Source organism: Corvus hawaiiensis, chromosome 19, assembly GCF_020740725.1.
Source record: "Corvus hawaiiensis isolate bCorHaw1 chromosome 19, bCorHaw1.pri.cur, whole genome shotgun sequence".
In the NCBI taxonomy this organism is placed as follows: Eukaryota; Metazoa; Chordata; class Aves; order Passeriformes; family Corvidae; genus Corvus; species Corvus hawaiiensis.
The window spans coordinates 11,165,827-11,178,001 of record NC_063231.1 but is presented as its reverse complement, the minus strand read 5'-3'; the positions used below and the strand labels follow the sequence as shown (position 1 = coordinate 11,178,001).

General features: G+C 49.9%; 1 protein-coding gene across 4 annotated transcripts in view; it reads right to left on the bottom strand.

The window, feature by feature from the left end:
* DNAH9 (dynein axonemal heavy chain 9) overlaps positions 1 to 12,175 on the bottom strand; it is a 148,550-nt gene that overhangs the window by 54,129 nt on the left and 82,246 nt on the right. For all 4 annotated transcript variants that reach the window (XM_048323778.1, XM_048323779.1, XM_048323781.1 and 1 more), the window contains 5 exons: positions 11,721 to 11,956; positions 9,317 to 9,439; positions 7,684 to 7,888; positions 3,725 to 3,889; positions 1,429 to 1,569 (listed from right to left, as the gene is read on the bottom strand). In XM_048323778.1, coding sequence (XP_048179735.1) covers positions 1,429 to 1,569; positions 3,725 to 3,889; positions 7,684 to 7,888; positions 9,317 to 9,439; positions 11,721 to 11,956 — 870 coding nt within the window. The remainder of the gene's footprint in view (positions 1 to 1,428; positions 1,570 to 3,724; positions 3,890 to 7,683; positions 7,889 to 9,316; positions 9,440 to 11,720; positions 11,957 to 12,175) is intronic.

Sequence of the window (12,175 nt, the reverse complement as noted above, 5' to 3'; positions counted from 1 at the left end):
AATAATAATAGCAATAATAATAACAACAACAATAATAATAATAGCAATAATAACAACAACAACAACAATAATAATAGCAATAATAATAACAACAACAACAATAATAATAATAATAATAATAATAATAATAGGAGTAGTAGTAGTAGTAGTAATTTATTTTTTTAAGTCCCATGAGTGTCTTACTGTCTGGATCCAGCAAAGGACTGGCTGAGGAGGGCAGGGAGCAGTGGTAGTGAGCTGAAGCAGCCAGTGAAGTCCCCTCAAGGGTGGGTGTCTGCATCGAGAACAACCCTCTTATATAAGAGATTAAGGATTATTGCAACAACATTTCTGATCCAAATGAGAAAAGACAAAACAACTTTCAGAGTTGTCCAAATTAAAAGAATGAGCAAATTATCAAATGTAACTGGAAAAAGAAAATTAACAAGAAAATAAAAGCCAAGTCCTGTTTAGCAGTGCAAAGGCTCCGTGTGCTGGGCCCAGCTGAAGGAAATAACCGGGCCAATACACAGCGATGGCACCAACTGGACAAGGCATGACCGTGTTGGCAGCCTTATTTTTAGGGTTCTACAAAGGAAAAATGATGCCTCAACAAATTAAAGTAACACTGATACCTAATGCATTATTAAATAATTGCAGAATGCATTTTCCTGCTTAATGTTTCTTTAAATTGTGTTAAAACGTGCGGCAGAGCAGCACATAAATCTTTGTGTTCTAATTTGTAATGGGCTCCCAGCTGTGTGGCAAGTATTCTAAAATCATCCCTGTGCATCTTTACACAATGCTTTATGATCTGTCATCAAAATTTATTAGATAAAAACATTTCACCCAATAATTTTCTATGTATTTATACACGCTGCTCATGTTCACTGGAAAACGTAAAACAAACGAACTATGGGAGACACAGATTAAAGGTGAAACCTCAGGAACCCCTGTATCTGTTATGTATGTGTAAGGGATGAATCTTTCAAAAGGCACAAAAGAAATTCTGTACATTTTTCTCATAAAATTACTCCAACAAACGAATCGTGGATATCAAAAGGAAAAGCTTCTTTGTGGATGAGCCTCAACATTTTGTAGTCTCTCCTCAATTCCTTTTTCCAGGGCACTTGTCAAGGTAAGAAATCGTTTGGAAGAAGTTGTAGAGCAGGATGCTCATTTAACCCTCCATGCCCCAAAATACCTTCCTTATATGACAAAAAAAACCCCATTTCCCATTGAATAAAATATTAAAGCTGTAGCTTTGTCCAGACAGGACTTGGAGCAACCTGGGAGAGTGGAAGGTGTCCCTGCCCATGGCAGAGGTGGGATGGGCTTTAAGGCCCCTTCCAACTCAAACCTTGTGTAATTCTGTGACCCTGTGGCTCTGTAATTCTGATTTTATGAACCCCACAAAGAGGGAGCAGTGCCCCCCTGGAGGGCAGGTACCTTCAGGGAGAACTGGTACATGGGGTGGATGGCGTGCAGCTCGTTCATGGTGAAGTAGAGCAGGGAGGCGCGGCAGGCCGCGGGCCTGTAGTGCTCTCTGGCCTCGTTAATCCTGGCTTCTGTCGCCTTAAACTCCTGCACCTGGAGAGAAACACGGAGCAGAACTCCTGTCAGAACCCCCCTGTGCAGCGGGTGCAGCCCAGGGAGGGGGGACATCGGCCACAAAGGCAGCAGGGCAACCCACGAGTGCCCGCCACGGGACCAGCCTCTGCCAGGCTGGAGCTGCCCTCCCCAGCATCCTCCCCCTCTGGAACCTTCCATCTAACTGCATTTTCCACCCAGTTGCCCAATCCCTCGTTTTCCTGAGTCCCCTCCAGACTTCTCCCTAGGATCCCTGCTCTTTGCTAACTGGAATTGGTTTTCTCATCAATGAGTTTCTCGTGCTAATTGCCCCCCTCCTGTGCAGGTCATTAACAACCCTGGGTCGAGCAGCCCCAGTGCTGCTCTCAGGCAGCTTCCCCAGGGCTGAGAGCTGCTAATTTATAACAGCTCTTTGCTGCCTTTCCTCAGCAGCCCCAAACTCTCCCACCTCGCTGCTCAGGGCTCTGCAGCTGCTGTGGGGGATATGTGAAAATCTTCTTGGCAGATACAGCACCCCATCATCACCTCGGTCCTGTTCGTTCTTTCATTCCACCTCAGCAGCATGAAGTGACATCCCTGAGCCTCCTGGGGTTTATTTTAGTCCCTGGCTGAGGACAGACACGTCTTACAGCGTGGCCAGGAGCTGCTGAGACAGTGCTGACCCAGCCAGCTCAGCCAGCCATGCAATGGGGTCGTAAAATCCCAGAATGATTTGGGTTGGAAGGGACCCTAAAGTTCTTCTCATTCCACTCAGCGACACCTTCCACTACCCCAGGCTGCTCCAAGCCCCATCCATCCTGGCCTTGGGCACTGCCAGGGATCCAGGGGCAGCCACAGCTTCTCTGGGCACCCTGTGCCAGGGCCTGCCCACCCTCACAGCCAAGAATTTCTTCCTAACATCTCATCTAAATCTGCCCATTTTCATCTTGAAGCCATCCCCCTTGTCCTATCACTGCAAGAAGTCCCTCTCCAGCCCTTCCTAAGCTTTCTGTGGCAGAACCAGCCAGCACAGCATCACACAGCCCCTGCTGAAACTCAGAGCCAGAGGTGGGGCAGACAGATGCTCTTCATCTGTAGGGCAGGGAGGACTTCCATAGGAAGGAAAATGTTGGCTGAACACCTTTCTTTGGGTAGACAGACCAAAAACAGAGTGAGGCTTGACTTGAACCTCTAACAGGGCTCTTCCACAGCCTTCCAGGTGGGAACAAACTCATAAAATCCAGGTGCAAACTCTAAAATTCATCCCCTGTTGGCACTGCTGGTTTAGAAGGTGAAGCACTTCAAAACCACCTACTTCAAGAGGGAGATGCCAAGTTTTCCACGTCAAAAACTCCCTTCAACACCCCCTCTGGGGGTTCAAGCAACCCCTCCCCAGGCAGCTGAATGCACCTGATGCACCACAAATGGAAAATAATTCCGATTTTTAACGTGGAGGGAGGAGCACTCAGTTTCTTGGTCACTGGCTGGGAAGTGAGAGGCAGTTCCAGCCCCAGCCAGGCAGAACATGGGCCAGTGGCTGGGGGAGGGCAACTGCAGGCTCTGGAGATGGGGGCACTGCAGAGGGGAGCAGCTGAACGGCCACACCGGGGTCCTGGGTCAATCCTGGCATGGGAACCACCCTTCCCAAGTGCCCTCAGTGGCAAGGAAAAACCTCTGTGCATTCGCCTAAGCCCATGTAAGGACAGCTGGGCAGGTGGCAGTGCTCACCCAGCTCCTACAAATGCTGATTTATACTCTGAGGAATGGAAGGGTATGAAATACCTGCGTTATTGCAGATTTACTCGAGATCACACACTCACCGGATTCCAGTCCCTGGTCAGTACTAAAATCCAGCCTAACTGAGGCAGTGTGATGTACCCAGGATCATGCTGGAACAGTTTAAAGCTGCCTTGATACAGTGTGTAAATTTTATTGTCTTTACATCAGGCACCAATGTTTTCTCTTGGTCTTAAATAGGTCATTTAACACAAAAAAAGCTCCAAAGAACTAAATGGCCTGGAGCTCTCCAGAATGGAGAGCATTTACAAGTTGTACCAATTCCTATTCTCTGCTCAGCAGACGGAGCAGAGATGGGCAGAGCAGAGGTTATATTCCACCCAGAAATCCTTAAAGGATCACAGACATGCTTTTCTCCAGGCTGTCACCGTCTTTGTACCTTCTCCACAATCTCTGCAGCTGTCCTTTTAGTGGTCTCCAGGTTCTCCACCAGTGCTGTGTCTCCCAGGAAATTACCAGATGCTGATGACAGCCGAGAGAGCAAGTTGTCCTCTAATGTTTTCAAGGTGATCTTGAACTCATTCTGCTGCTTTGTGAGATCTGACTGCAAGTAATAAATTCAGAAAGTTTTAGCCACAAAGGATGTGGTAAAATAAGGATTAATCACCTTCACATGGGAACAGGCTTCCCACTGACAACTTCCATAGTCCTGTAGTGCTTATTCCTGCTCTCTGCAACTCCTGGGAAAGGACAGAGTTCTGGAACCTGGGATCACTCCTTATCCAACAAGCTATCAGCTCAGAGAAACCTGGAGCAGCACAGAAAGCACCAGGAGAACGGAGTCCTTTTGCTAGGAATGCAGGAAAATGCTGGAAATGAATCAGGAAGAAAAGTCCTTTATCCCCATCTCAGACACACATCCTGTATCTTTGTACCTCATTTCTTGGGGCCACATCAGCCTGGAGAGACCCTGCTGCTCCTCACCCCTCCTGCTGAACCCTCCGCTCGTGCCACTCCACACCACACCAGTCATACCAGCAACGGGGGCCACGGGGTTAAAACCTGACAGCAAAACCAGCAGCAAAGTCCCTCAGATCCCAAGGTGAGCACGAGGAGATCTCAGGCTCAGAACTGCGGGCAAAGCCATGGCTTCTCCTGTCCCGCTCCCATTTGTATCCTGGCCTCCAGGTCCCACTGGGACCAGTGGCTTACTGGGCTAAAGCTGGACCTGCACAAAGCCCCCCTGCCAAAGGCTCTGCAAACTCAGCACACAGATGGGCGAGGAGGTTCAGGCCGGTACAACCATCCTGTGCCACGGGCAGATTTCTGAATTACAGAGCAAATCTGTGTCTGAAGTGCCCTCTCCGTTCTCTGCAGGCACTGGTCCCACCTCCCTCCCCCCTGCAGAAGCACCAGTCATTAACTCTGTTCATGGTGCAAACAAAGGCTCTCATCTGGCTCCTTTCTGAACTGCTCCTCCACGACAGGCTTCCTGCCCTGAAATGTGATTGCCCTATTCTGTGTGTTTGCTCAGAGAAAACTCCTGGCTCTCTCTGGGTTTATTGTGGCATTCCACAATATGTCCCTATTGTGAACACCTATTTTTAGCGTTCTCACAGAAAATACCCTGTGGGAAAGCTCTGATTGGGATGCTGGTCTAAGCCTGGTGAAGTCAGTGCTGTGGGAAACACTGCTGGGTGACAGTTTAAACCCTCAGACTGTGCTGAAGTGACACAAGCCAAGAAACTCAAGGATCTTGCAGGAGAGTGTTTTATAGCCCTGCAAAACCCAGCAGCTGTGTGAAACACCTGACGTGGGGCATGTGGAACTGAGACAAGTCCTGGGCAGCTGGCACATGACAGACTCGGTGCCATGAGCCACGGGATCTAATGCTCCAAAGAGAGTTTTGGGAAAACCATGTCCCTCTGTACGGTCTGGAGAAGCCCCAGGAAGGAGAAATGTGCCTGTGCCCCTCCCAATCCCACCATGCAGAAGTGAGCCCATAGGATTTGCCCTGTTCTCAGAGATTTCCCAGCAGGTTAAGGGATTCTTTCATTAATAACTCATCTTCCAGTATATGGGCTGGAATTCCGTGCACACCCTCATTGCAAGTTAACAGCAGCTCTGCTGAGCAGGCACTGGAGTGTGTCTGCTTTGGTATTTCAGCTGGAAAGGGCTGTTTTAAAGGCCTCTTCTCCGGGCTTTACACACAGGAATTTGCTCCTGGTGGTGCTGAATATTTCACAAGTCCTGAACCAGAAAACTAACGTGGCTAATTGTGTGCATTCCTGTCATTCGAGCATAGAATGCCTGGAAAAATGACATTTTGCAGCACTTTTTGCAGCCCATGGACTGTGAGCCCTGGAGTTATTAATGAGGAGGGGGTGGATTTTTGTTCCAATTGCCTGTAAGCCCCACGCAGGGTCTGGGAGCACCCTCAGAAGCCCAGACTGGGTGCCCCCAGCCCCTGTGGGTGCTGCAGCCTCATCCTGCCGTGGTTTGCAGCACAGCGAGGTCATCATTCCTTATTTCTGCAGTGCAGCTCATCAGCTGGTATTTCACAGCTGATGTATGGAAGTGCTGCTCCTGGCAAACAGGTTACTCCCAGAGCCTTCCAAACTTCATTCCATGGGCAAAACAAGTTCACCAGGACTCCAAGCCACCTCTGCAGGATTCACTTCCAGAGCCTTCCAAGCTCAGCCACAGCAGCCACTTCTCCTTTTCCCTTCTGCTGGTTTTGTTGTGTTATTTATTTGATTAGGTTATTAGCAATAAATTCTGGGCTCCACACACAAGGTGTGCTTTGAGCTCAGCAACCTTTGTGCAGTGCTTTAGGAATCATCTCCATCGCCCTCAAACCAGAGCTCTGAACCTTCCCTGGCCACCAAACACCTGTCCCTTCAGTCCCAGGGTGGAGAGGAAGGACTAACACAGACCTGGAGAGGTGACCTCTCCTTTGGAGAATCCAGGATTCCAGCCCAGGCCTCCAAGGAGCTCCCCAGTGAGCAGACCCAGCCCTGGGGGCAGAAGGTGCTGAGCCCCTGGCCAGCCCCTGGTCACACGTGGCACTGCCATCCCTCACTGTACCCAAGGAGACACAGCTCTGCTTTTAGGGCAGCAGGGAACAGGTTTTAGGACTGTTCCCCATCCAGCAGAACATCTGGAATACCAGGCTGCTTTTCTCCTCCTGGGGCAGCAGGGCTGCAGCAGGATGGAATTGGGTGAGAAGGAGAGGAGAGCTGCTGGCTCTGGTGTTACCTTGCTGTGGTGCTAGAGAGAAAGAATTCAATATTCTTCAAGGTAAGGAAAATGCCATCCCCCAGGAATTGTGCTGGGGGGACTGAGCAGGGCTTTGTGTCCCTCGTGGCCCCAGCACAGCACCCTGGCTCACACATTAAATCAGCTCATTGTGCATTTTTGATGGCATCTTTTGGCTCATTAGCACATGAGCCTCGATGCATCATTAAGGCTGCCCAGCTAAGGTACTTCAGAACCTCATTAAATGGAAAGGTTATTAAAGAACTGGCCTGGCCTGACTGAACATGTGCAGTAAATTTATTCTCACTCTCAGAAAATTTTTAGTATTATACGTATTTGTTGCATTGTTAAAGGTGTCATCAGAAGGGAGGGTTTTCTTTAGAAAATTATCTTGAAATTGAAGCCATACTTACTAAGAGAGAGAGAAAATATTTTGGCCTGTTACAAAGAAGTGGGAGGAAGAAGCAGAAGAGAAAATTATCATTACCAGCCTCACAATATTTATGGAGAGAATCCTTTACCATAAATGCCAAAAATTAAGTGAGATTAATGCTGCCTTCAAAATTAAATCTGTGAAGTCCAGAAAAACAATGGTGGTGAGAACCTCAGCTTTCAGTCACAACAGGAGGAGGAAAATAAAGAGAATTTTGGGGAGAAAAGCCTTGAAAATGTAGTACCAGGGTTCTCAAAATACCGAGAAAAGAGAAGGCTGAAGGAAAAAAAACCCCTCAATGTTTCTCATAAAGGGAAAATCTGATTTTGTGATGAGCTTGGCAATCTCTTCAAGCTGGCATGAGAAATGCTGTTTGTCCTAAAAGATAAAAATAAAAACAAAAACAAAACAAAACAAAACAAAAAAATAAAAATAAAAAAAATAAAAATAAAAATAAAAAATAAAAATAAAAATAATAAATAAATAAAAAATAAAAATAAAAATAAAAATAAATAATGTTTCATGCTAATGATGATTGGAATACTTGCTCCCAGTGTAAACTCTCAGGTGCTGATCTTCAGCTCCTGCAGGTCAGGCCTCTTGATGTAGGACGAACAACAACAGTAATAATAATAATAATAATAATAATAATAATAATAATAATGCTGATTTCTACTTGCTCCCAGTGACAATTCCCAGGTGCTGACCTTCAGCTCCTCCAGGTCAGGCCTCTCCACGCTCACCACGGCCGCCAGCAGCTGCTCCTCGAGGCCGTCGCGGGTGACGGAGAAGTTGATGAGGGTGCACTGTGCCTGCAGCTCGGGCTGGAAGTGGGGGTTTGCCAGCTTGGTGTGCAGGATGAGGCGGAAGGAAGGGTGCAAGGCACACTCCTTGTGCCCAAGTTTAATGTACCTGGAATTTCGGCAAAAGGAGCATCAGCCAGGAGCGTGTGCCAGGAGCTGTCACCGCAGGACAGGGTGGGTCTCAGTCAGGTACTCGGCACTCCTCACAGAAATTATTATTTAAGCAAAGTGTTTCATCCTGGACACACTGGAATCATTTCTGATTTCGGGTAAAAAGCCCAGAGAGTCTCCCCTGAATTTTGGATCCTGTTTAAAGAGGCTCAGATTTTCCAGCAGCAGCACAACCAGTCCAACCATGAACTCTCCTGGCTTTGGACAGAGGCTGAATTCTGCCTAGAATGGAGTTCCAGGGAGGAAAAGCCTCTCAGCATAGAGCTTTTCATTAGTCACTGTTGTGGGAACGGTGAGGTTCTCAAGGGAATTTGAATACACTTCCCAGTCCAACATCACTCACTGGGTGCCCTCCTGGCCCCCTCGATTGCTTTCAGAGCTGTAAACCCCCCAGTGCAGGCAGCTCACAGCAGCACCAGAGACCCTGCCAGACCCCACAGCGAAATCATTCCCACTCTGGGACTGGCAGCATCTGCCTGGAGTCTGGGCTTAGGGCCTGGAGACACAAAACTCAGGGACTTCCTTTGTGATTTATGACTTATTTTCCCTTTTTTAGGAAAGACATGATCTCACAGGGAGTTTTGAGATGCACAGCCCCAAAAGGGGCTGCCTGAGTGTTCCACTGGAGGGGGGCTCAGGATTGCTCCCTCTCTGCTTCATCCCCCTTCCTAACATTCTCCAAACATTTCAGTCCTGCACTGGGACCAATCCTGCCCCTCCATCCTGCAGCCAAACCCCTGCTCAGCCACCCTTCCTGGGATGTTCTCCCCTGAGCCCTTTGCAGACAGCTTGCCTTGCCCACCAGTTTACAGCACCCTGGGATGTTTCAGGCGAGCAAGGAAATAATCCTTAAAGAACTTAAGGAAGAAGAGCTCCCTGGCTGCCTCTCTTGCTGACCTCCTCTTGGCTGGAGGTGACCAGCAGCTGCCATGAGAGCTTGACCTCATTAAGAAACACTTGATATCCTTGATGCTGAAACTGGTAGCTGCATTTCTAAACGCTGTGCAGTGTTTGCTAAAATTCAAGGCTACTTTTACTTCACAACAGCAGCAGCTATTTTGGTAATAATTCAGTGTCAGAACAGCCAATTACAGACCCCGAGGTCAGTGTACAATGGGAGAATTACAGGTCTCTCTTTTATATGAGGTTTGAATGATGCTGTGAAATGGAATGAGAAAACCAGGTTGATTTCCAGGCCATCCTGTGGCTGAATTACCTGTGATTGCCTGATTTAAAACGCCCTCACTGCTGAAGGCAGGATGTTGATGCTGCTGGGTGGGAACACCCACGGTCTGAGGGCAGGAACAGAGAGCACAACAGCCCCCAGCCCCCACCCACACGTGTCCCCAAGCCCCCCCAAGCTCACCTGCCTTTCTTGATTGTTTCTCGCCCCAGTAACGGCCCCAGCACTGGATCCACAGATTCCTCCAGGTTCTCAATCAAAACCAGCTCTCCAGCAGCCAGGGCTTGTTCCAGTGTGTCCAGATACCTGTGGGAAACAGCACAGAGCAGCAGAGCAGGCTGTGACACTGTCAGTGAGGAGGGGACAGAGGGGACCCTCACTGCGGTGGCAGCTACAGGCAGGTGCCAGCATTTGGAGACAGAAAGAGGGCTAAGGTGGTGTCAGTGCCAGGTGCAGAAAGTGTCACTGGCAGAGTCCTGGCTGTCCAACAGAGAGAATGAGGCTGAAGACCTTCCAAGGGCAAGCAGTGACCACCGAGTCTGTCCCAGAAGAGTCTGGGCAGCCGTGAGCAAAAGCTGTCACAGCCTGGAGTTATTTTCAGCACGTACTTTGTTTCCCACAGAACCCACTGGTGAAGTTCATCGTGCATAAAAGCAAGGACAAAGAGCAGCTTTCAGCTCCATTGTGCCCAGGGTTTAGGGTCATGCTTAGCACAACTTCTTTCCCCATGAGGAAATGGAACCCTTTGCCCAGTGCCTAGCTGTGAAATGGGGATTTCTGCTTTGGGATGCAAGGGCAGGGCCAGGTGCCTGTGTGGTGTCCTTCAGGGCTGCTCTGCTCTTCACACAATCCCTCTGCCAAGAGGGGAGCAGGACCCTGGGCAGGAGGGGAGGGTGCTCCAGGCACTTCTCCACCATCACTCTTGCACTGAGTCACCTCAACTAAATCCACTGCTCAAAATTCATACTCCTCGTCTAAGCCAGAGAGCTTGGGAGCTCAGGAGGTGACAGAAGGAGCTGAAACAAAAGTTTAGAGTGACCTTTAGGCCTGATTTTTAGAGGAATATGCTGACCCAGTGAAACCCTCACCCCTGATGAGCAGCCCCGAATTTTCTGAGTCCAGGGGTATTTTACACAAAGAAAGTCAGAGGGAATTACAGAGCAGCCCCAGAGCTGCTCACACAGCAGCACCTTCCTGAAGGTGGGCCTTGCACGTGGGTTTAGACCTCTTCCAGCAGTTGAAAGCAAAAAGCTCCATCTCCCTGAGGATGAAACATCCCCTGAATTGCTGTAATGGGGCACTGATGATGCTTTTAGTCCTCAGCTCTGAGACATCACAGCAAAACACTAAATTCCCCTCTTTAAAGCCCCTGCCAGCCCAGAGTGTGGCCGGGGAGGGGAAAAAGAGATGTCATATTGGCACAGCAGGGATGCTACAGGGTCTGTTCCTCTGGTTCCATCCTGCAGGTTCAGATTTAGGTGCCTCTTCTGGGATCCCTGCTGTTCCACAGACAGCTTTGAGTAGCTGCAAGGCATGGTGGCCAAGGTGGCCGGGAAACAGAAATTTGCTGTTGTGAAAAACGAGCCTTGTTTTGATCCCACACGAGGTCAGATTGAGTAACTTGCTGTTATTTTCTCTGAGGAAAGCAGAGGAGGCACCAGCAAAACCTGGGTAACCTCAGAGGAGGAAACATGGGCAACCCCAAGGCATCTCCAAATCTACAGGAATTTGGAAGCACCAGGCCTGGGTCACTCCTGCCTGTCACCAGAGCTTTGCTCTGTATTTGGGAAACAACCAAATCCTGGCACATCTCCATAAGGATTCCACTCGGGCTGCTCCACCCCTGCTGGGGCTCCTCACGAGTGGGCAGAGATGGGTGCAAGGTGACACAGCAGAAGACCAGTCTGGAAAAGAGAGCCAGGGGTGGAAAGGCCTTCCCATGAAAGATTTATCCAGATCCATGCACGGGTGCTGCACTGAGAGTGTCCAGCTGGTGGGAGCAGCCTCAGCCCAGCTGGTCTGCAGGGCATGGTGCCCTCTCCATACCCGAGCCCTCTCTTTCTCCAAGTGGTAGGAAGCCCTGGTCATCCTCCTGGATGAGACTAAACCAGGACAGCTGACAGTTACAACGAGCCCGTGGAGGATGCCACAGTCCTGCAAAGGCCCATTGCCCAGAGCAGCTGTGGCTGCCCCATCCCTGGAAATGTCCAGGTCCAGGCTGGACAAGGCTCGGAGCAGCCTGGGATAGTGGAAAATGTCCCTGCCCATGGCAGGGGTGGAATGGGATGATCCTTAAGGTCCCTTCCAACCCAAGCCAGTCTGGGATTCTGTGATACCCGAACTCAGCTCACTCCATCACCAGCTTCAGAGGAGTTTCTATGGTAACTGAGCCAAGCACTAAACAGACCCTTGATTTAATGAGAAACCTGTCATTTTGGTAATGAACGAGCAGATAACGTGAGCAAATGCAGCGGCAGGTTTGCCTCAGTGCGACTGCCTCCGATGGCTGCAGCTGAGTGTCCCCTGCCCACCAAGCACCCCGGGCAGGCGGGCACATCCCCTGCTCACGACGAGAGGACGGTTTTACCCCTTCTGCCCCGCTCGGATCACCCGGAGCCCTTCGCCATGGGTGCTTTTGATCCACTTGCTGCCCTGCAGCTGGGGATCCACCACGAGGGGCCAGCGCTCGCAGCTGCTCAGGATGGCGGCGTTCTCGGTGGACGTGCGCTCGGCCGGCAGGCCCTGGTTCTGCCACGCCGCCACGGCCGCGCCGTCCGCCAGCATGGACAGCGGGTCCAGGCACGGGGTCACAGGGATTGGCACCTGGGAGGCAAGCAGAAAGGCTTCCTAGTGATTCCAAGGAAAGTGAGCTTCGTTAAGAAGTGATAAATTACATTGATCCAAGTCACCAGCAGCATGACCAGGAGGTTGAGGGAGGTGATTCGGCCCCTCTGCTCCACTCGGGTGTGATTCCACCAGCAGAGCTGCCCTCAGCACTGGTGCCCAACAGCAGCAGCGTGTGGAGCTGCTGGAGCAGGTCCA